We start from the raw sequence: 24390 nt of genomic DNA, 5'->3' as shown, positions 1-24390 counted from the left end.
AATTTACTATTAAAGCTGTGTGTTGTGACGTAAAAGCAACCTTTTTATCAAGCTGGGCAAGACCACTTTTTATTTTATAAAATCAACTAATAGTTGATTACTAATTTCATCAACAAGTTTTATAATATTAGTTTCCTTAATAGCACGAAAACTTTCGAAAACATAACCAATAATATTTATGGAATTTATTATATCAAATATTTTTTAGTTATTATTTATTTATGGTTACCTTGTCCATGAAGTTTTGATCCACCTTTATTTTAAAATTTATTTTGAATTCTTTGAAAGAGGTTCGGGAAATTTGGGGGCAAAACAAAATTAAAAATGAAGTGAATGTCTATTTCCATTTTTCATCTTCTCTTACGGCCGCAATATTAGGCATACAATTGACCTATTTTAAAATGTATACATTTATACGCTTGAAAATGCCTCTACATTGTTAGGTCAAAAATGAATACAAGTAAGCGCGCTAGCCCTAGCGATGTAGATGTTTTATTTGGCGGTAGAATTGCATTATGGGTTTGTTTCGTTGTGGTACGTGATCTTGCTATCTAATATCTATTTCCGATAGTTGCCCTTCCCACACTCTTTGGCACAGAGAAATAATGGTTCTCAACGTGAAAAGTATGCGAATCGTGCTATTTATATCCACTTTCCCAGCTTACGAATTTCATAGGTCTGGTCACTAACAAACTCCAAAGATAAAAACGTTACACTGCCCTGCACGTTATATGATGTTCGTACAGATCCTATCGGTACGACTAGTGCTCGGCATTCGATTAATTTTTATCCATGAATAAAATAGGCTCGGCGATATTTAAATAATATTTATTTAAATAACCAATAGTTGAATAAAAATTGTAAAATGTTTAAATAATCGAAAGTGAATAAGCCTATTATTTAAATAAAACAAACAATTATTTAAATAAATACCACTTGTATTCAAATAAATGCTTGGTTACGTAAAAAACATAATTAAATAAGTTAAAATGATATTCTTTTTACCAACGTTTTTTAAATAAATCGGAAAATTTGTGGATAATGAATAAACAATTCCGAGCACTAGGTACGACTCGATCAAATTCAAATTTCTGGCGAGGTTGTTGATTCGTGTTTCTGTAGTCGCCTTGATTTTGGACGAAGTTTGAAGTTCGCAGCTCTCTAATGGCCCGTTTACCTGAGTGAAACATTGTGCCAACAGTACCTGTCTTAAGTCCGAGAACGTGTTGGTCACTCAAACGCTTTTGTTGGCCACATTTTAAAGAACGACGTTTTTTTACCAAGGCTTAGCTCCTAATATTGAAACCTAATACAAATCCTTTTGATTACCCAAAGATAAATGATATATCAATTTTAAATCCTTTATTAATATAAGTAGTCATGATCTGTAGTAGAAGAGGTATTTTTTGAAGAATTACAAGTAATTAGTTTGCTGGTTTACACTCAAAATCTCAGTATCCTTTCACGTAGAGTGTGCCTGAAAATGCAACGTATCGAAAACTGTGCTCGCCAATAAAGTCTGACAAAAATGTTAAATTTTGTGAATTGGCCTTAGGATACTCAGTTATCCAACGGTGCCGAAATATATGTAGCAGCGTTTGCCGACACTTGGGTCGTTTTCGAGGCGTCTCGTCTGCTCACAATGGGCTTAAATGATCTAGAAAATGGCAGATTGTCTTTCTGTTATCAGGAAATTAGCTGTAGTTAACGGCCTGGGATCTTTAGTGTCGTTCTTCACGTAGCTTAAGGACCTGGTATTGAGGATACCTTCAGTCTTGATCATCGTATTTCAAACTCTTCATACGCGTTCTTTGATATCGGTATTGATACTTCTGACTAGTCTTTTTACAGACCAATGACCTTGGGATTTCAGACAGTGTTCTAAGTTATTTCGATCCCTATATCGACAGATTAGATTGTCTTGGCATTAATATAAAAATATATTTACTAATATCCCCAACGAGGAAATAGTCTTCTTGAAGCAAGTAAGAAGTTCCCGGCCGACAGGCTAAATACCAGGTCAAAGTTACAGCATCGTGTATCGGATGGATACGATCTTTCAGTCAGAGCCGAATCGCGTTAGATTGAATCTTCTGTGAATGTGATGCCTCATAGATCGTCTTTGTGGCAACTGGTTATAAAGCTCGTTTTAGAACAACTGGTAACTGCTTGAAATTTGATTTCGTACTTCGTAGTTAAATCGTATCAAGTGACTTTTAAAGCCATAAATTCAGGTGGCCGGGTTACAATGTGTAGGAGGATGGTGGCAAGCCCTTCATGCCCTCTATCCACAAGGTTTTATGGAAGGGGAAACCAGTGGGGAGATAACTTGCAAACTAAAAGCAGAAAGAGTTGTTCAGAATTTTAACCCAGTGCCACAAGCAGCTAGGTGAAAGTGATTTTGGTTCCGGTTATTTTTAGGTTCAGTCTTGGTGACGTTGATTCATTGATGAATGTACGTTGACTTACATAGAAATATAGCCCAAACTACTGGTTCACTCGTTACTTATTGTCACAGATTCTGACGATGATGACTGTTTGCGACTCGGCAAGTTCACCTAGCATTACCTTGTGTCGCGGAAAAAGAAAAATTTTCCTTCAAGATCTCTTGTCTTTCGTTAAAGGCGAAACTAATTCGAATACGAATCTATCGTCGGTAACGCGCTGAACACAACTGTCGATGATATCAGTGGTCTTAATCTGAAATACTAAAACCCGTTCATTGATGTCATGTGTTCAGAAGCTTGATCTGTCAAGATGGTTCTCGTATTTCCGTAAGCGCCTCCGCGCAATTTATTTACGTAGAAGATTCTCAAATTTATCAACCATGAAATCTTGGTCTTGTCGCTTCGATTAAGCTTCATTATCAGCGTAATCAGTATGGACTCGAAACTGCCACTTAGAGCTTCAAGTGACAGCTACTCGTGACTCAAGGTTCTTGACCAGTGGCACAAGGGGAGGGTTTCTGTGTCCAAACCCCCCTTGGGCATGACCTTGGCTGTACTAAAATTTCATCCCCGTCTCGACCCCTCTCATAGTTTGAACCCCTCCCTTGAAGGACATCTGGCTACGCAACTGTTTTTGACTCGAATTTCGCATTTGTCATAGAGATTTCCTAAGGTGCTGATGTCGTAGCTTCGTTCGACTGTGGTTGTTCATCGGATTGAAATTGCAGCTGTAGCTGTCGCGCGCAGTTAGATTTTCACGACATCCAAATCAGAACTGATGCCAATAGCTATCTCGAAGATGGACCAAAAAACCGTCCAAGATGTCGGATCGTCTTAATCTTTCTCCAGACACAATTTTGGCAGTTCAAATGACGTGGCCATTCGTCAGGTAGAAACTGTAGAGTCGGTATCTGATTCTTTGCTAGATGGAAACAGTCTTCGAAGTACTTCTCAATATCCGTTCTCGCTTCAAGTGGTATTGTCACGGTTGGTTTCTGCTTCCATCATTTCTTTCCATCATACTTCAAGGTCAGGATAGTCTCTCAGGTCGTTTCCATTCTGGTCTTCTTCTCTCTGAGCTTTACCGATAATTATTAAAATTTTTAGACGGTGGTTGCCTCGCCAGCTGGCCATTCGTCTGATAATGCTCTTTAATCATGTTCTTTCTCCAGAAAGTAGCATTCGCCATCCGATGTCTTTCGGCCTGAATGAAGAGAACGGTTAATAGCCCTTCTGTCTTCCTTTAGATAGCAGCTGAATCTAACTCCCGTTTCTGGTTTTCGGCCGTGAGATATTAGCTATACTATCTAGTCTAGCAGACTTACTAAACTAAAAATATCTTCAATGAAATTTTAAATCAACAATAAAGTTTAGGAACAGACGACGATGTTTACATCTCAAGCTAACAAAAATAGAATAACTGGTCTCAGAAGGCATAGCGCTTATTTATATACTAAGTTCCAAAATTTTATTCGAAAGATGGTCATAAGGGAAAAAGGTTCTTCGAAACATCTGTCTATATACTCCTGTTAATTGTAGAATATAAAATAATTTCAAGAAATCCCAGCAAGCAACTATTGCTTATGTGGCAACGGGATGATGTATTAAATGTTTGGAAAATATGTAATAATATTCATGAAATCAATAAATTAATTTTGTATTGTATTGTATTTTGTATTGTATATAAAATATAGACGTACAAGTCGCAGTATCCAAGATTTGCCGATGGGTTAATCACTCGTAAAATCTTTGTACACCTAATTACTGATTTTCGAAAAACATTCTGTGATTTTCTTAAGCGATTTCCCATAATTATCTACGATTTGTACACTTGATTACTGATTTTCGAAAAACATTGTGTGATTTCCAGTAATTTTCTTAAGCGATTTCCCATGATTACCTACGATTTGTACACCTGATTACTGATTTTCGAAAAACATTGTGTGATTTCCAGTAATTTTCTTAAGCGATTTCCCATGATTACCTACGATTTGTACACCTGATTACTGATTTCCGAAAAACATTCTGTGATTTCCAGTGATTTTCTTAAGCGATTTCCCATGATTACCTACGATTTGTACACCTGATTACTGATTTTCGAAAAACATTCTGTGATTTCCAGTGATTTTCTTAAGCGATTTCAAATGATTACCTACGATTTGTACACCTGATTACTGATTTTCGAAAAACATTCTGTGATTTCCAGTGATTTTCTTAAGCGATTTCCCATGATTACCTACGATTTGTACACCTGATTACTGATTTTCGAAAAACATTCTGTGATTTCCAGTGATTTTCTTAAGCGATTTCCCATGATTACCTACGATTTGTACACCTGATTACTGATTTCCGAAAAACATTCTGTGATTTCCAGTTATTTTCTTAAGCGATTTCCCATGATTACCTTCGATTTGTACACCTGATTACTGATTTTCGAAAAACATTCTGTGATTTCCAGTAATTTTCTTAAGCGATTTCAAATGATTACCTACGATTTGTACACCTGATTACTGATTTTCGAAAAACATTCTGTGATTTCCAGTGATTTTCTTAAGCGATTTCCCATGATTACCTACGATTTGTACACCTGATTACTGATTTCCGAAAAACATTCTGTGATTTCCAGTGATTTTCTTAAGCGATTTCCCATGATTACCTTCGATTTGTACACCTGATTACTGATTTTCGAAAAACATTCTGTGATTTCCAGTAATTTTCTTAAGCGATTTCAAATGATTACCTACGATTTGTACACCTGATTACTGATTTTCGAAAAACATTGTGATTTCCAGTGATTTTCTTAAGCGATTTCCCATGATTACCTACGATTTGTACACCTGATTACTGATTTTCGAAAAACATTCTGTGATTTCCAGTGATTTTCTTAAGCGATTTCAAATGATTACCTACGATTTGTACACCTGATTACTGATTTTCGAAAAACATTCTGTGATTTCCAGTGATTTTCTTAAGCGATTTCCCATGATTACCTACGATTTGTACACCTGATTACTGATTTCCGAAAAACATTCTGTGATTTCCAGTGATTTTCTTAAGCGATTTCCCATGATTACCTACGATTTGTACACCTGATTACTGATTTCCGAAAAACATTCTGTGATTTCCAGTGATTTTCTTAAGCGATTTCCCATGATTACCTTCGATTTGTACACCTGATTACTGATTTTCGAAAAACATTCTGTGATTTCCAGTAATTTTCTTAAGCGATTTCAAATGATTACCTACGATTTGTACACCTGATTACTGATTTTCGAAAAACATTCTGTGATTTCCAGTGATTTTCTTAAGCGATTTCAAATGATTACCTACGATTTGTACACCTGATTACTGATTTTCGAAAAACATTCTGTGATTTCCAGTGATTTTCTTAAGCGATTTCCCATGATTACCTACGATTTGTACACCTGATTACTGATTTTCGAAAAACATTCTGTGATTTCCAGTGATTTTCTTAAGCGATTTCCCATGATTACCTACGATTTGTACACCTGATTACTGATTTCCGAAAAACATTCTGTGATTTCCAGTGATTTTCTTAAGCGATTTCCCATGATTACCTTCGATTTGTACACCTGATTACTGATTTTCGAAAAACATTCTGTGATTTCCAGTAATTTTCTTAAGCGATTTCAAATGATTACCTACGATTTGTACACCTGATTACTGATTTTCGAAAAACATTCTGTGATTTCCAGTGATTTTCTTAAGCGATTTCCCATGATTACCTACGATTTGTACACCTGATTACTAAAGTGACTGCCCCCTCGAGATTTGCTAAAAAGGTTTATCTGCTAATACTAATATTTTGGTTGCAGAGCAGAGCGTTTTCAAATAACACTTTGGACATTTTAAAACTGTTTATTACGTCAAATAAAATTTCGTTACAAACGGGACTAATTAATGATTTCAGAGAAACACTATTTTCAAAATAACGTTTATAGGGGTACCTATTACTAAAAAGAAAAAAGTTAAAAATCGTTTAAACATAAAAAGGGCGTTAAAGAAAAGCACGCATCTACCCGATGTGAAAGAAAAATAAATGTTACAAAGTTCGATATCCCGTAAACAAAGTCTGAAAAACAGCGTGAAAGCTGGCTACTCTTTGATAAAATGAAAAGCATTTTAAAACGTAACCCTTTTTTGGTCGCCTATTTGTTTATCTTGCTAAAAACAGTCGGCGTCTTTTAGGTGGTTCTCTTCTTCTTCGCTTTTAAACATCGGGTTTTGGTACGCGTCTTCTTTCGGAGTCGCGTGCTGAGGTTTCGCGAGTATTAACCGCAACATCGTGTCCTTGTTTATTCTAAAGCAACCTCCCACGTTGGCTCCCTTATACGCCATTCATGGACGCGACTGCCGGAGACGATGGACTGCGCAGACATTCCATTTCTACGTAGGCGTGTGTCTGCGGATCTTTCAAATCTTCTTCGTCTCCGAGACGAGGTCAGAGTGTAGGAGTTCTCCTAATATTTTACCATGATACTTCGTTGCGAAATAGTTTTAAATCGGTTGGCGTGAACAAACCAGACTATTAAAAGGCTTCACGGTGAATCTTCGCGAGCTGGTGTTTGATATTAGGCATAAAATCGAGCGGACGGTCTGAGATATTTAAATGGAAAAACGCCGCGACTTCAAAACCACCCTGAGGCTCGATATACCTTTAATACGTGACGTTTATCACGCCTTTGATAAAAACTTACCTTTTTTAAAAGGGTGGAAAACGTTAAATTTTGAGGTTGATTTTAACGCTAAATTCTTTCGGGGTATGACAATGTTTGTTGAAATTGCTAAATTCGCCGGAAAAACGTTGAAATATTAATTTAACTCATGGGCGTATCCGCGTAGATCTTTGGAATACAAATGCCCAATAATTAAGCCATATTAGACTCTTTATTTTATCTAAACAGAGACACGGAAATTGTCGTCCTTTTAAACTTAAATTTGAACGAAATATACGTATTATTTAAATTGAACGAAATATACGTATTATTTAAATTGAACGAAATATACGTAATATTTAAATTGAACGAAATATACGTATTATTTAAATTGAACGAAATATTCGTAATATTTAAATTGAACGAAATATTCGTAATATTTAAATTGAACAAAATATTCGTAATATATAAATTGAACGAAATATATGTATTATTTAAATTGAACGAAATGTACATATGATTTAAATTGAACGAAATGTACATATGATTTAAATTGAACGAAATATACGTATTATTTAAATTGAACGAAATATACGTATTGTTTAAATTGAACGAAATATTTGTAAATGTAGAGATATAGGTGAAAATGCAATTTTAATGATAATTCAAATGCGCAGAAGGCATATGGAAATAAATGTAAAAAGGGTTTAGAACCGTAGACACGATACCTGAATTTATTAATAATTTGAAAGGAGTCGCGCTTTATAAAGAAAGGCGCCATTAAGATCAACCTTCGTCGCTTCAGGTTTTTACAACCTTGACATATCACGTCTGTGAAACATTATTTCAAAGCCCAAAAGTAAACTATTTAACATCGAAACCGTTTCTTTCGCTAAGTATAGCGAGAAGCTCTTTTTATGGCAAGCTTAGAAAAACTATCTCCTCGCTAAGATGTTAAACATTTTGATACTAACGTCCAACAAAGCGACGTTTCTAAGGTCAACTTCATTTCGCAACTACTCATTGACGTAGTTTTCTATCGAGTCGACCCCCTAGATTATTTTCGAAGCTATACAGATGAAGAGATCTCAGGATTTTAATCCTTAACAAATTGCCATTGATAATAAAAAATGGCAGAATGATAAATTATCGAAACACCTAGGTCAAATCAGCAAGTTAAAAAGTACATTATTTAAAAAAAAGTGTTACAACGGAAAACATTTGGCTAGTTACGGGACAATATATATTTGTAATTTTTCCAATATAAAAATCAAAGCCGTCACAACAATTGAAAAATCTTGGCTTCTAATTGTGGTGTAAATTAATTATATGATTAATTTCAAATCATAATTTTTAATGAAAATCGCGCTTTTTCAATATCTCGTAATTATCATTTAGTATACTATTTATTCTCGTAAAAGTTTCAGGGTTGGAAAAAGCCGGCTTTTTTTGAAAAAATCCAGACCAGTGGTTTTATTTGGCTATAACCGTTTTTTTTCGGTTATAACCGGCTAAAATATAAACAGTACCTTTTACTTATGTAAGTAGAAATTGTCTGCAGTTATTGTCGTAAATAAGAAACTAAACAAATAAAGCGAAATAACTATATAAAATAACTGAACTCTTTTGATTTCCTCGGGAAATTCCCCCCTAGTTTTTGTGTATGACAGAAGCGAGGCAGTGAACTTTGGAACTTTAAACCTACCAAAAAACTTTTAAAAGTAAACCGGTTTCTAAATATGAAACAAAAAATAAACGAAATTTCTAAATAAAAACTATTAATTTACTAAAATATTCATATTGTAATTTTTTTATAAAAAAGCTACAAAAATCTGGATTTTTTCAAGTGGCTATAACCGGATTTAACCAGGTGGCTATAACCGGTATGGCTGGTTCTATGCCAACCCTGAAAAGTTTACTATTTCTACTACGTTAATCGCTACTTTTGTCACGGAAAACAATTCGTAATATCGATGTTTTACGTTTAGTTTTTATCTAACTACATAAATTAATTTTAACAACGTTTCTTCGGTTAAAATTGAAAATATAGAGCCCTCAAGGTTGTTTGTTATCGTGCCTTCCCCAACGTTTTACGAGGATGGCCGATGAATTAGTTTCCGTAATGAATTATGCATGCTTATTTAATCTCAAACTGTATAAATTCAATTTAACCCCGAAAAAAGTCTGTTCAGTTTGGCGAGGCGGCTGAGTTCGTAATGTATTTACTCGCTTCATGGTAGTCACGGATTCCACGACACACTTACACACCGTAGGAGAGAGAGAGAGAGAGAGAAGCACGAGGTCTCTCGAGAAATGAATACGTTGGCACGTGACTCACGAAGGTGTCAAATTTGTTTGATATCGCGCAAATTATTTACTTTGGGCGCGTTTATTCTGAGTTTTGTGATTTCTCGAAAAACGGCTGATTCGGATACTAATCGACTTAAGGCAGATGTTTCGAGGTGAAAAACGAATATACACAGGCACAGGTTTTTTTACATTCAGGTGGCAGACTTAAATTGTAATTGAAAATTTATTTAAAACAGACTCGTCTATAGGGTTTGCAATGTTTGTAATTGTTGAGTTCTTCGAAACTTTACATCGTCGGCCATTTTTGTTATTTTTCTACGGCTGACGTCGAGTAATGTCGGCGTCACGTTACTAATAATTATTATAAGATACGCCCAGGTAGCAAAATCTCGTTGATAAACCGTTTGTGAATCGTTGAAACGATGTTGAGAGATAAACGTTGTGAAATGGTTGACGATGTCACCAAAATAGACGGTTTATAAAACGGTTGATATTAAGTCTTTTAGTACTAACAGAAACCCAAGCATAAACGTTATAGGATTTGACGTTTATTTAACGTATATATTAAACGAAAACCAAACTATTAAATGATGTCAAAGTGACAATGTTGTGGGATTAACGTCTATAAAACATTTATTAAATTATTAAACAACTATCTAGGGTACCCGGTATTTCCCTAGGAAATATGCCTGTTACGGAAAAATGGCACTTGGTTCCCTTAGTATAATATTATACTTATTATACAATTACCAATAAAATTATCAGTTACTAACACCGTCACATTCATATAACCCTACCCTATATAACCAACTGATTTATGCAAATTTCAAACAATTATACGTTGATTACACAATACGTTCCCTTTTATCAAACGGCCTAGTGTCTATAGAAGAAGGCTTTTAAAAAACATTACTATACTTTAATCGTTTTCCGTGTGTAGGGCCAAAGACCAAAGTGTAGTATCTTGTGTATAGCGGATATACCTAATGGTTAAATTAATCCAATTAATTAAAGATGTTTTGCCGACCGTAACCGTTGAAAACCACAGTCAGGGTACCATGAGATAGTATACCAAATGTGGTCGACCTAAGTTGAAAACTGTAGATTCCTATAGCGGACAAACAAACAAATAATTAAAGTTTATATTTAGTTAAATATTAACCACTTCTATAACATGTTTTAATTAGAAGAAGTGGTTAATATTAAACTAAATATAAAAAATTAGTTGATAGCTAACAAACATAAAAACGTCTCATGTTTGCCAAAAGATATACCCTTAAAAAAGTTAAATAATATAACGTTATTTTAACCTAAATATCCATATTAAAAGTGACGTTTTTAAATGTGGTGAAAATATTTTAAATAACGTGGTTTTTTCAACCTAACTATTTTGATAATAACATGAGTTCTAAAAGAGGTCAATATTTTACTAAATATAAACATTTATAATTAGTGGGATAATAACCATTAAACGTTATTTTGACCTTAAACCAAATATTGACCATTTTACAAACGTTATTTTGCTACCTGGGCGTAACATGCTAATAAATAATTTGTAGTATCGCGTTACGAAACTTTGGTGGATCCCGCTTCGCGATTGACGACGTAAAAACAAGATAACTGCGGAAGCAAAATTCCCAGATTCGTTAGATAAAAGCCTTCTTTGTTATGGGGAGTCTTTCCTACCATCCAATTCGGTTTCAATTCGTAGAAAACACGAAAAAAAAATAGCCACTCTAGTCCACTAATGAGAATTTTGGTTCGTTTACAAGAGCGGGTCCTTGTTTGCGCGATACAGATTTGGGAGAGCGCTGTGAAATGCGAGGAGATAAATGCTTCTGTTCTTCACGAAATAAACGAAAAAATACGTTAAAGGAGAACTGTCACCAAAACCAAAATTTACGAGGTTTTTTTACATAAAGATAGAAAATATATTAATAATTATGTCCCTGAAATTTTATAGTTATTGGAAAAGTATTTAAAAAGTTACGCTACTTTTTCCGCAACCTACATCAAATGGCTTCAAAAATTTCAGAACCTACGTGCAGCGCCAAAAGAATGAAGCGGCAAAATTTTTGAGAAAGGGCGGCATGTAAGGCGTATTAAAAACACGATTAACTACAATCTACCAATATAACTAGGTTAAAAAGCCAAGGAGAATGTCGTAGCAGCCAACAGTTCCGACCGAAAAACGATAAAACCGGGGGAAAAATATTTCGTTCGCGAGATGGCGCTGCAGGTAGGCTCAACCAAGCGGTTCTGAGATTCTCGAGTCGGGGGGGATAAAACACGAAATTGGGTTGCTTATAATAAATCAAATACTGGCAATATTAACATGAATTTTTTTGTATAACCATTTTCGGACGTCCGCTATCCATTTAAATGGTTTTTAACCAATTTTAGGGTGGTGACAGTTCTCCTTTAAGCGTCAGTTCTAACGATAATTTAAAAAGAAATAGAATTTGCGAAGAAATATAAAATTGTTTAGTACAATTTTAATACGGGAAATGACAACTATACGCTATTAGAGTTTCGGATATACGGCGAGGAAAGAAATCTTAATATTCAAATCCGCAATTATAACTTCTAAACTTTCTCAAAAGGTCTACCGAACCGAACAGACGCTACGTCATCTTCGTCGGAAGAGTCGGCTTAAAGTAGAGGAGACCAAGCCAAGTTTCTCTCTTTATAACGAGGCTAAAGTAGTTTTAAATAAGCGAAGAAAAAGGAAAGTTCTTTGTCGAGTAGACCGTGTGTAAAACTGATCTATAAAATTCCTGGTTGGGCTATTCGTCTTCCGACAGCTTAAGGTAACGCGAAAGCGATAAAAGTATCCGCCTGGACGTGCCGCTATCGCGTCAAATAAAAAAATGGCGGAGACGCCGGCATCGGACCGAACGCGGAAACGTCCCTCTTTTTCTTTCCAGAAAGTCCTTTCTTTGATCCGTTCCATTCGAGCTTACGTGGACGTCGCGTTGGCCCACCGCTCTCTCTCTCTCTCTCTCGCTCTCGCTCTCTCTCTCTCTCTCTCTCTCTCTTTCTCTCTCTCTCTCTCTCTCTCTCTCTCTCTCTCTCTCTCTCTCTCTCTCTCTCTCTCTCTACAGTCTACGCGTGGCTGCATCTGAGAAAGTTCCCTTTTATATTTCAAGAAACTAAACTTTCTTACCGAATATAGCTTATATACGGTACACTCTTAAAAGACGCGGGATTTTCTTCAGCAGATCAATTCTTTTTATTCAGATTACTCTTCTAAAGGGGCCGTTCAGTTGGAAACTCGCGGCCAATACGCGCTGGACACTTTGACACTCTTAAGCGCACCTTCTCACACTAAATCGTTTCGCGAACGACCCCGTCGGATCGGAAGATTCCATTCCGGAATGGTAATCTACGTAGATTTTACACTAAGGTACATTTGCATCCGGAACAGGCTTGGCTATTTCGGGAAGAATATTTACTCCCGCCCTTGGCTTATTTCGAGAAATCTACCATCGAAGTCGCGCTCTACTATATAGATTGTCTCTAAATATATTTCTGGCCACGATCTCAGCACGCTTGTCAAGAGTCGCGCGGGAATGTCATTAGGATTAAAATTTTGTATTTGGCGATTTTTTTCTTCCTGTTAAGCTCGTACCTCTTTTGATACTCCAATGCATAGACAAGAGACGGATTATTCTTCGCGGGATGTTTCGCCGTGAAGACATTTTTTTCTTTCTGACCCGTTGGGAGAGTTGCCAGCAAACCATTATACCATTTGTTTTCGCCAAAGTACTTTTCTTGGTTCTTTTTTTCCTTCAGTCTCGTTCGCCAAAGGACAAAAAGTAAAGAAACAACGGCCCGGCCAAAAGGAAAAACAAAAGTACGCCGTACATTCGTCATTTACCGGATAATTCAATCCATTGACTGAAAACTCCCACACCAGCGCCAAAAATCGGCTTCGTCTTTTTAACATTGGAAAACGCTTTGTATATTTGATATTGGACTATTTCCATTTTCGTTTTCACAAAAGTTTATACTAGTGTTGTTCATTTTCCGGAAAAATAAAATGCGCAAAATAAATAATTGAAACATAAACTACATTTTAAGAGTTTTTAATGTTTTTAACTTTTTATCGATATAAAAGGTCCCTTCCTTGATTAACGACGCACCCCTCAAAAGATTTAATCCGATTTAATCGTGATTATTTTGATTAAGTTCAATTTAATCACGATTAAGTTGATTAAATCACTTTTAATCATGATTAGAATGTTTAAATCTGATTTAATCATGATTAAATGATTAAAATGATTAAATCCCGTTTAAAAAATTATATCGTGATTAGTATGATTAAATCGTACTTTAGTTGTGATTTTAATGATAAATTCTCGATTCGACGGATTATACTGATTAAATCGTGATTAAAACGATGAAATCTAATTAAAATGATGAAATCTAATTAAAATGATAAAATCTAATTAAAATGATGAAATCTAATTAAAATGATGAAATCTAATTAAAATGATGAAATCTAATTAAAATTATGAAATCTAATTAAAATGATGAAATCTAATTAAAATTATGAAATCTAATTAAAATGATGAAATCTAATTAAAATGATGAAATCTAATTAAAATGATGAAATCTAATTAAAGTGATGAAATCTAATTAAAATGATGAAATCTAATTAAAATGATGAAATCTAATTAAAATGATGAAATCTAATTAAAATGATGAAATCTAATTAAAATGATGAAATCTAATTAAAATGATGAAATCTAATTAAAATGATGAAATCTAATTAAAATGATGAAATCTAATTAAAATGATGAAATCTAATTAAAATGATGAAATCTAATTAAAAAGATTAGATCATGATTAGAATGATTAAATCTCGTTTAAATGATTAAATCCTGATTAAAAAGATTAGATCATGATTAGAATGATTAAATCTCGTTTAAATCCTGATTAGAATTTCTAATAATGATTAGATTTTTTAATCTTGATTACCCTGATTTAATCACGATTACCCCGATTTAATCATTTTACTATGATTAAGACGCACCCAAAATGGAAGTGACCTGCCCCTCGAATATCAATAACGTTAAAAGGAACCACCTATGGACTGTAATGCAAAGGATGATAAAATTAGCGAATTAGTAATTGTTTTGGGTTTAGCTTTTTTATCCCTTTTTATAATGGACTAATCTACTAATTTTCTAATTTTATCATAATAATATCAGCAAACATACTACAAAACATTAATAGTGTTACATTGTTAATCAGTTTAAACTAGTCTAGAAGTTTAGTTTTATTTGGAGATTCGAAAAAATGAGTCGAAAATTCCGCTTTATTTAAATTTGCAAACAATATATTAGACTAATCATGGATGAAACCTTTTTTTATTTTTTTCGGAAAAATACGGAAAATTTTGCGAAAAAAGGCCTCGGTCATTTTCCGTGGAAAATTTTCCGACTTACAGCACTATTTTATACGTTTGATATAGTTGCTTCATTTTGGATAGTTTATAATTCGAAAGCGTTCCAAAAATTTCAACTTGACGTTTCCAGTTACTAAACAAAATCAAAATCGGGGCATTCCGAGGTTTGATATCAATTGTATCGGCACGAGATGATAGAAAGATGATATTTCCTTCCATACCCAGGATGGCATTTTGAACATCATTGCTAAAAGCTATAAGGTTTTCCAATACAACACTGGTGGTTCCATTTTCTCATCTAAGTGCCGTTCTTTTCTACGCGGCAAAATTTATTCGGTGGCAGACTCTTAAAGGGTATCGAAATAACTTATATTCGGCTGATAAGGAAGTCCGAGCACGCCTTGGGGGGACGTTTGCGGCCTTTCAGTATCCCCCAAAGACCCGCGCCTCTCTCTGAAGCAGCCGACAGTCCGGTTCCATTCTTTCCATTTAGTTCCGGAGCGAAGATTTTCTGAAAGCCTCCGATCAAATGTCAAAGAATTTGCGAATTCAGTGTCGCGGACCCTTTCAAAAACAATTGATTATTTTTCATTGTAAGGGGCGAAACGTGAGTTAAAAGAAATCAGGGTTCTCTAAAAAATACTATGAAAAAATAAGGTAATATATTTGTTATGACTACAGGCTATCAAGGACCTGTTTTAAAAAAGGTTGACTAGAAATGCTACGGCGCGGTCAACAACGGGTTAAATATATCTCGTCAAATCAGCGAATCCGATCGAGTCATTCAGAAATTGCATGTCCGAGGCCTGTTTACCTGTGGCCTCGGTAGTCCAATGCATGGTAGTGGCGTTGGGACCTTAACCCAAAGGTTGGCGGTTCGATTCCTGCCCGACGTGATATGATTTTCTCAGTCACAATGGTATGTAACCATACGCAGAAGTATTCCTTGATTTAAAAGAAACTTCTAATGAAACAATATGTTTATTTAATGAATAAACTAAACATGTCGAAGTAGAGCTCGGCGAAACAGATAAATTAACCGATAAAGTTTTGATTAACCATAAAAGTTACGATTAACTGTTTATCCATGGATATTATCCACGGCTATGTAGCAATTTAACGTGTAAAATAATCGGGGGTTTTTGGGATATTTTCGTTTGTGGATAAAAATAAATAAAGTGATTATTTCCAAACGCCGAACTCTATGTCGAAGGACAATCTTGTACATATTAAAATTCATTAGAAATAATAAATTTTCCTGACGACGACGCTAGTATTGTCGTCGAAACGGCCGTTAATAAACTTTTATTGTACAATAGTGGTTTTTATTATTTCTAATGAATAAACATTGAAAAAATGTCTACATTGCATTTTTAAGTGTTTAAAAGCCTATTAATTTCAGTTTATTAGGTTCGGGAAATCGCTACTAAATTATTAATTGGTCGTAATGAAACCTTGTTTTCAAGTAAAGTTTTTTTGCCACGATATAGACGCTGTCAATTACAAACTTGAAAAGTTAAATTGACCCTTTTAGCCCTTTTGAACCGAAGAGCTAACAGTGTATATAGCCTGTGGCTTCGGAAGCTATAGATGGTAATGGAAGGCGTTCAAAATTGGCGTTCATTAATATTTGAATTATTTCTCGGATCGTCTTCGAGAAAGCAATTTCAAACGGAGGTTGTCTTCTAATGGCCAAGAATAAAATCGAGAGGATGGAGTTCTTCGCGAGGCTTATCTTAAGCCGAAATCATTTCGGAAATCTCTCGCATCACTCCAAACCCTTAATCGTATACGACAGAAATGTATAAAAATTCTTTTGCTTCGGAGAGAAGCTTTGGGAAATTCCAAACCACGGAATATAGCCTTTTCTTTCTGTCGGGTTGAAGGCACCGCGCTGGCGATTGTATTCGCAAACGGCAGGCAGTCGCGAGCGCCTTCGATAAATCCTTTTTGGCATTTTTCCCTTTTCAGTCGAAAATAAGATAGGCCCAGATAGACGCGTGGGTGTATTCGCGAGGCGCCCTAAACTGGGCTTAAGACTCCATTTACTCTAGCCCTAAATCTCTATTCTTTTCACCGACAGAATATCAGATTGCTATTTAGAGATTCACTTTCAATTAATTGATACATCAATGGTAGCTTACTTTGCTTCGTGCCTAGTGCTCGGCATTCGATTAATTTTTATCCATGAATAAAATAAGCTCGGCGATATTTAAATAATATTTATTTAAATAACCAATAGTTGAATAAAAATTGTAAAAGATTTAAATAATCGAAAGTGAATCAGCCTATTATTTAAATAAAACAAACAATTATTTAAATAAATACCACTTTTATTCAAATAAATGCTTGGTTGCGTAAAAAACATAATTAAATAAGTTAAAATGATATTCTTTTTACCAACGTTTTTTAAATAAATCGGAAAATTTGTGGATAATGAATAAACAATTCCGAGCGCGAATCGTGCCAATCTGTCTTATTAGTATATTTATAAATTAAAATAATTAGTTCTTATTTCGATTAGTTTCACCACAGACCACCTACCCCAAAAAGGGGGACACGTATCGCTAGTAGTAATTTCCATTTTGTTACGTCTCGAATATGATGCCGCTTTTTTAAAGGGGAACGGCCAAGCTTTTCCAAATATGGCCTTATTTCCGTATCAAAAGATTAACAAGACGTTCAATATACTAACACGTACCTTTTTTGTCTTGAAAAAATAGCTTTTGGCCCAAAAAGTTGAAACGAAAAATAACGCCAAGTGTTTGGGTTTGAATTTTCGCCGCCATCTTAGGGGCGGCCGCCAGCGCCCCTAACCCCGCATGAGCGATTTGCGAACTATCCTAACTTTTAAAATCGCGCAATTTAGGCTTAGGTCTCTTATAACTGAAACGCGCCGCGCGAGCGAAACAACTTTTTTGCGTCTTCAGCAGCGCGCGCTTTTACGTTGTTTTTCTGTCTCACCGACTTCTCATCAGGTGTCGCGGCGGACGCGCGCTTTCCGATTTCGCGAAATTTCTTTATTTTATTAAAAATTAACCACTCAATATTTTTTGATGTGGTTTTCGCCATAAATTTTAGTTTTTAATGGGCTATAGGGCTATCTAACTGGTTAAAGCTTGACCGTTCCCCTTTAAGAGCGTTAGAGGAATAAAATATTTTTATCGTAATTTTCCTTACTATTTAATATTTCTAATATAAAAGGTGTTTCAAAGGGCTGCGTTCACATTTTACCTGGCTTACGTTAAATCTTAAGAATGTCTACCGCTTTTCCAGTATAAAAACTTACTTTTTTCACAAAGTTCCTTTTAAAAGTTAATGAAAAATGATCTCAATCATATTTTACCTTGGTATTGGCCAACCTTTTACTCTTTTAAACTTTCATCGAAAATCGGAGTTTTGATATAGAGGACGAATTTGGAAAGAGAGAGAAAAAACGACAATTTAGAAACTCAATGAAGATATTTTGGGAATTTGGCCAATTACAGGGGGGGGGCGGGGGAGTTTTTTCCGAAACCCATATTTATCAGGTTGATATCTTACTAAGCTACGGCAGCGCATAAATCTATCGCTAAAAGAAAGCCGTTTAACGCAATCCTGAAGGGATTAAACATCGCTTAAGGAATCCTTCGAAAAATTACGCGTCGTTAGTTTTGGGCTAAATTGGGGCTGTAGCCAGTCTGATTGAGGCATTAAAAACCTTAACTGCCCTCCTCTTCACGCGCGATCTTAAAAAAAGGGGAAGTTTCGGGCCGGGCCCGGGCAAACACGGGGGTATAAAGGGTCATCAAGAGGGAGGCTGGCAGTTTCCGCTCGTGCCCGCAATGAGCGCTAAGCTTATTTGATGGATAGCGCGTCGTCTTTGGAAATCGCCGCTTCTCTGGAGGGTGCCTAATTTGAAACTCTGTCCGGGATTGCCTATATGCGGAATGAATATCGCCTACAGCGTCGCGTGCCGCTCGACGTTATTTAAACTGATAATGCGTCGTACGTGAAGACGGCGCCGCGCGATCTTAAGAGGAATGGATGGACGAGCTATTTACGTGCTTTATTGACTGATGGGTTTCGAAACATCGGCTCGTTTCAAAAGCCCCCTCTCCTCTTTTTTTCTTCGGGATCCGAAATAGCTTTAATAGTAACCCACTTTCGATTTTATGAAGAGTGGGGCGTTATAAAAATGTTTTACGTCTTATTATATACCGGTAGTTAGTGATCAAATTTATCCGTCATCCGAGATAGTCGTTTTATCGTCTAAGGTTTTGCAAAGCCTAAAGATGCATTTTCAAATATGCAAAATGACAACGGCAAAGCCGATCCGACCGAGAGAAAGGATTATATACGCTTAAATAACGCGCGTTAAATTATATATATTTTTATCTCGTAACATTTTTTAAGTCTTTGATACTGCGGCTTTAGAGTAAATATTTGATTTATGATATCAGACATAACCGAATCAGATACAATTTGAGATCAGATTGAGTGGAAAATAAATGATTAGCCTGAAAAGGTATATCTTAAAGTATCTGAAAATAATACCCACAGACTGCAAATTTTAATAACCGAAACTGTCGAAAAAGTATATTCCCATTCGATCGAAATCCCATTCGACCGAATTCAATATGTTTCCGAAATATAGCCCAAAAGGCGGATTCGGTTCATTGGGACCTTTTGTTTTGTTTTTTACTTCTGCCCGGAGATATAGCACGGTACGCAAAAAACGTTATACCTAAACCAAATTGCTACAGGTGTACTAACGGTAAGGTTAGGTTAGGTTAGGTTAGTCTCTCACTGCCCTAGGGTGGCGCGCTTTTATAAATATATTTATGCTTTGAACTTTTTATTTATATCAAGAATACAATAATAACTAGATTTATTTACCGTTTTGTTTAAGCGAAACAAATAATCATTATTAATGCACAAAAACCCTCCTTTGTGAGCTATTTTCTCCATTTTAGCTAACTGGCTCCAATAAGACTATCAACACTTATTTATATAAGAAGTAAACCTATTTAAAAAACGTCTCATAAAAACGAAATTTGATGTACTATAAAAAATAATATAAACGTGCAAAATTGGGCTGTAAACCGCACAATTGGGGTATTTTCGATCGATTGGGACTCAATGTTAAATCGTTTTCGAACGAATGGGATTTCGGTCGAATGGGACCAAAGCGTCGAAAATGTTAATTTTATTTCTTCTGATTAAGGATTAAAAATATCTTCGATTAAAAATATATTTTCGGAATAATTGTAATAGACGAACATCGCCAAGCAGTAATATTTCCGAGAGCCAGGACCCGCAAGTTATTGTTTATATAGTACTTGTTGAAATAATGGAAACTTTTAACCTGTAAACAGAACGTGTTGTTTTTGCTAAGCTTTAATATGTCAAACCTGGTTAAACGGAAACTCTTGTTGCATACTGTACAGGTGAAAAGTTTTCATTATTTCAACAAGCAGCAAATAAACAGTAACTTGCAGGTCCTGGGTCTCGGATATATTACTTCTAGGCGATTTCCTTGGAGATGTTTTATTGAAACGTCTATTACAATTATTGAGGAGATACATTCACTATATTACAACCCTCGAGAAATAATTCACTTGCGGGTAAATTTCAATCTCAGGTCTTTCCTTGAAAAACATCAAAAATGAAAAAAGTCACGAATAGTTTAGCATTATCACGATAGATGGGGCCTTGTTCTCGGCGGACCGTGTAATTCCTTTTTAACGAGATGGGCCGCCAGATCGCGAGGCTAGATGGCGGGACTAGAACTGCGAGATTGTTTTAAACATTCTACACTGGGTCACGAACACCCGTAAAACGAGTAATTTTCGATATTATCGAGTCTTTAATAGGGTTTTCTCAGGTTGTTTAGCCTACCGAAAACAATATCTGTTAGCAGAATCTCTTTTATAAATAAAAATAAATATTTTTATAACGAAAGTAAATCCATTCACGATAAAGTTCCTTCGTTTAAGTTCACTGTTATTATAAATTGTAATATTATTTAGGTTAATAATGGTTTTATGCAGTGATAAGCATATACGTAAATACTTAAAAGTAATACCACAAGTTTATATAATTACGTTCCATAAGTGTGCCAGTAAGTCGAAATAGTACGTGTAGAGATATCCTTACAAAAAATATAAGCGCCTCTATCGAGAAAAATACGCAAGTTAAAGGGAGTATAAACGTCCTTATTGATCAGCACACTTTCACTATGACTGCCAGACAACAAACCCTTATTAGGCTTAAAAAATTAAGCCGGAAGTTCATCAAATTTGTTTAGTCATTCTAGAAATTACGTTACACTTCTTGAAATTAAAACTATAGGCTTCGTGTGTAGTTTAATTTTTGGTCATAAGTATCGCCGCCTACCGACCGAGATTTAAATTAAATATATGCTAGGTCCAAATTCTTTCTGCATAACAGCTGAAAGTTCAAATGTAAAACCTAGAAATTCAAAAGGTGTCTGCAAATTTCTTCACATATTTAGTTTACGGATATTAAGGCAGATGGCGCTATATTTCCTAAACTCGAAGCCTCTAAACTTACGGTAAATATCTACGCACGTGTTAAGCATTTCGAGAGTAAATTTAATTAAAAAAAATGCAAAATAGAAGTGAGCAATACATCACGGTAATTCACATTACGTTTCAAAGGAAATGTTTTCATCAAAATGTCTGTTGACGATAGGGCCACGCAACCATGTATGAAGAGAAAATTCTGAAGAGCAGCGCTCAATGCCCTCTAGCGTCAAAGAAGCGTAATATACGAGGTCCTCTCCTCCGAACGTGTCAAAATGATAGTTGATAGAGTGGAAGCGGTTAGCTACTCGTAACTATACCAACTCGTAACGCCTTCGGCATTTCCTTCTCCGTGCACCGTCCGACATTTCAGTGAAATATGCACTCCCATTTACCACGAGGTTATAAGAATAACCTTCCAAATTCTTCTTTACCTTGACCGTATTGTGACGGCGCTTAGAAATTCTTCCTCCAATCTTTATTTTTTTTTGCTCTCAGTGATTGAAATTTACGAACCGCTTTTCACGTTTTAACAATTTCCTTCCAGATGAGCATCTCGGACCAGAAGTGGACTTGCTGTCGGCCATTCCAATCCCATTTCCAGCCGATGAAGTGTCCGTCCTCGTCATCGAAGGATTAGAAGGCCATCCGGCTTTTCAGTTCAACGAAGACGCGGACATCAAGTCCTCTTACCTTCTGCATTTACCAAAAACGCTTTTCAAAAACTTCGCCATCCTGGCCAAATTCCGTCCGGATAGTCGCAACGGAGGCTATCTTTTTGCTGGTACGACATTGGACAAACATCATCGAACTTGATCACGGAACTAATTGCCAAACTTTTCTCTTTAGTCGTTCATCCGGCCGATACGGTAATCCAACTGGGATTGCAGCTAGAGAGTGTCTCGGACGACGGCACTCAAAATCTGACGCTTTACTACACCGACGTGGATATGCACGTTGTGTCTCAGAAACTGGCGACATTTGTCCTACCAGACCTCACTAGCCAATGGACCAGGTAAAACCTTTCGTCGTGGCAAATTGACGACAAATATTCTAAATTTGAATGTTTCGCAGAATTGCCCTGAAGGTCCTACAACACAAAGCAACTCTATACCTCAACTGCGAAGAATACGACACTGCGTACGTTAGAAGAATACCAAAACAATTGGTTTTCGACACGGCCTCTACTCTGTACATCGCCCAGGCTGGAGCTTTACTCAAAGGACGCTTTGTGGTACGTTACGTTTCGTTCGCTATACGTAAACCCCTTAATGGTTCACTCGATACTTACAAGGAGAGTACCCGAGGTGTTTATTGCCGATTATATTCAAAGTCGGGCGTAATGTAGACCTATATGAGATATGAAATTTCCCAAAAGGAGACGTTGCACTACCCATTTGATTTGCCATGGCAACCGAAAATGTTTTTGACCCCTTAAAACAAAATTTGTTTTCCTTATTTTACCACAAAAAGGTTCCAATTTACCCAAACTTTATGAAAATTACCTAAAAGTGGTCCAAATTACCCATTTCGTGATTTTAATTTTTTTTTTAAATTTGCGTTTTTGTGAAACCGAGAAAATCCCATGCTTTTTTTAAATGGAGACTTTTTTGTTTTAAATGGTCAAAAACATTTTCGGTTGCCATAACCAATCGAATGGGTAGTGCAACGTCTCCTTTTGGGAAATTTCATACCTCATATAGGTCTATATTACTGCCGACTTTGAACAAAATCGGCAATAAACACCTCGGGTACTCTCCCTGGGGTAGGTACATTTGTTCAAATTTCAATCGTCCGAACGGTGGAACAAATGTTCGAATTTCATTCGTCCGAGCCGCCGAAATATAAAATGTTTCAATTGTTCGAATTGGAAAACTTGTTTGTTTCATTCGTCCAAATCGGTAGCATCACTTGTCCGAATTCTGTCGCTAAATTAGTATTTCTTATTGCTGTTTTTTTTGGTCAGGATTTTTTTTAGTGCAAGAATAAAAAATAAAAAACTACATCATTTTATCCTATTATGTCCATTTTTCCTTTGGCCGATATAGTAATTGGGAATTGCGTTGAATGGTGTGGATATTTTAGGTTAGGTTAGGTTCGGTTCACGTTAATGTTACTATTTTCTTATATTAACAATATTTAAAAAAAAAACTACCAATTCCTAATGTTCGAAAAAACGGACAAACGATTATTCGAACAAATGAAATTCGCCAGTAAAGTTAACATAAATTGAACGACTAAATCACAAACAAAAGTTGTGATAAATGTTTCGGGCAAATTAAATACGTTTTCGGACATACGATCCTGTTTTCCGGCATTCGGAAAAATGATCATTCGGATATTTGTACCACCGTTCGGACGAATGAAATTCGAACAAATGTACCCAAATCCTCTCCTTGTTAGTTGAGAGCTTCTACAATTAAATTCACCGATACCAACTTTTAAGTTCTATATTTTCCGAATACGTAAGTCAAATTGTTCGATATGAGATATAGCAAGCAAAAAGTAAAAGCCCGGAGTCAATTAATCCTGACAGGATAGAAATACCCCAGCACGGTACCCCGCAAATACTTTGAAACAACCGCCGATGTCTCGCTCAAAAATTCGCAAAGAGAAAAACTAGATCTATGATGACTTTTTAATGACTTTAATCTCGTTTGCCCGTTAGCGTCTGACTTAATTAATAATTAAAAATTCAACACTCGTATCCAATGCTTACGTTACGCTTTTCCAGTTTAGCTGTTTACCCTTTTATTAACAAACCGAAAACAGCCCCCTTCTTTTCGTAAATGAGCAATTAACAACCCTAAATCATATCCAGCTTACTCTCGCGTGTTACGTTCGGGGTTCAATCAAAGCCAAGTTTACCTTCACCCGCGGTTCTCTCGAAAGAGGCGAACATTCCCTATCCCAAAGCTATCCTCATTCGAAAGAAGTTGCCAATTTACCCTTACAAGTACAACAAGCAAAGACGAAACTAGAACAATGACTTCAAAAGTTGACGTTTCGCAATAGAA

General features: G+C 35.7%; 1 protein-coding gene across 6 annotated transcripts in view; it reads left to right on the top strand.

The window, feature by feature from the left end:
- Window positions 1-24390, top strand: part of LOC149947991 (uncharacterized) — a 126467-nt gene that overhangs the window by 33687 nt on the left and 68390 nt on the right. For 5 of the 6 annotated variants that reach the window (XM_090172535.1, XM_090172534.1, XM_090172532.1 and 2 more), the window contains exons 3-5: window positions 21921-22157; window positions 22223-22388; window positions 22448-22607. The exons of the other annotated variant lie outside the window; for it this stretch is intronic. In XM_090172535.1, the coding sequence (XP_090028661.1) occupies window positions 21921-22157; window positions 22223-22388; window positions 22448-22607 (563 nt within the window). The remainder of the gene's footprint in view (window positions 1-21920; window positions 22158-22222; window positions 22389-22447; window positions 22608-24390) is intronic. 6 annotated transcript variants of the gene reach the window in all.

The sequence above is a fragment of the Leiobunum rupestre genome, chromosome 4 (assembly GCF_980474605.1).
Source record: "Leiobunum rupestre chromosome 4, qqLeiRupe1.1.hap1, whole genome shotgun sequence".
Lineage (NCBI taxonomy): Eukaryota > Metazoa > Arthropoda > Arachnida > Opiliones > Sclerosomatidae > Leiobunum > Leiobunum rupestre.
The sequence above is the reverse complement of the archived record's forward strand: the minus strand, read 5'-3'. Positions and strand labels throughout refer to the sequence as shown.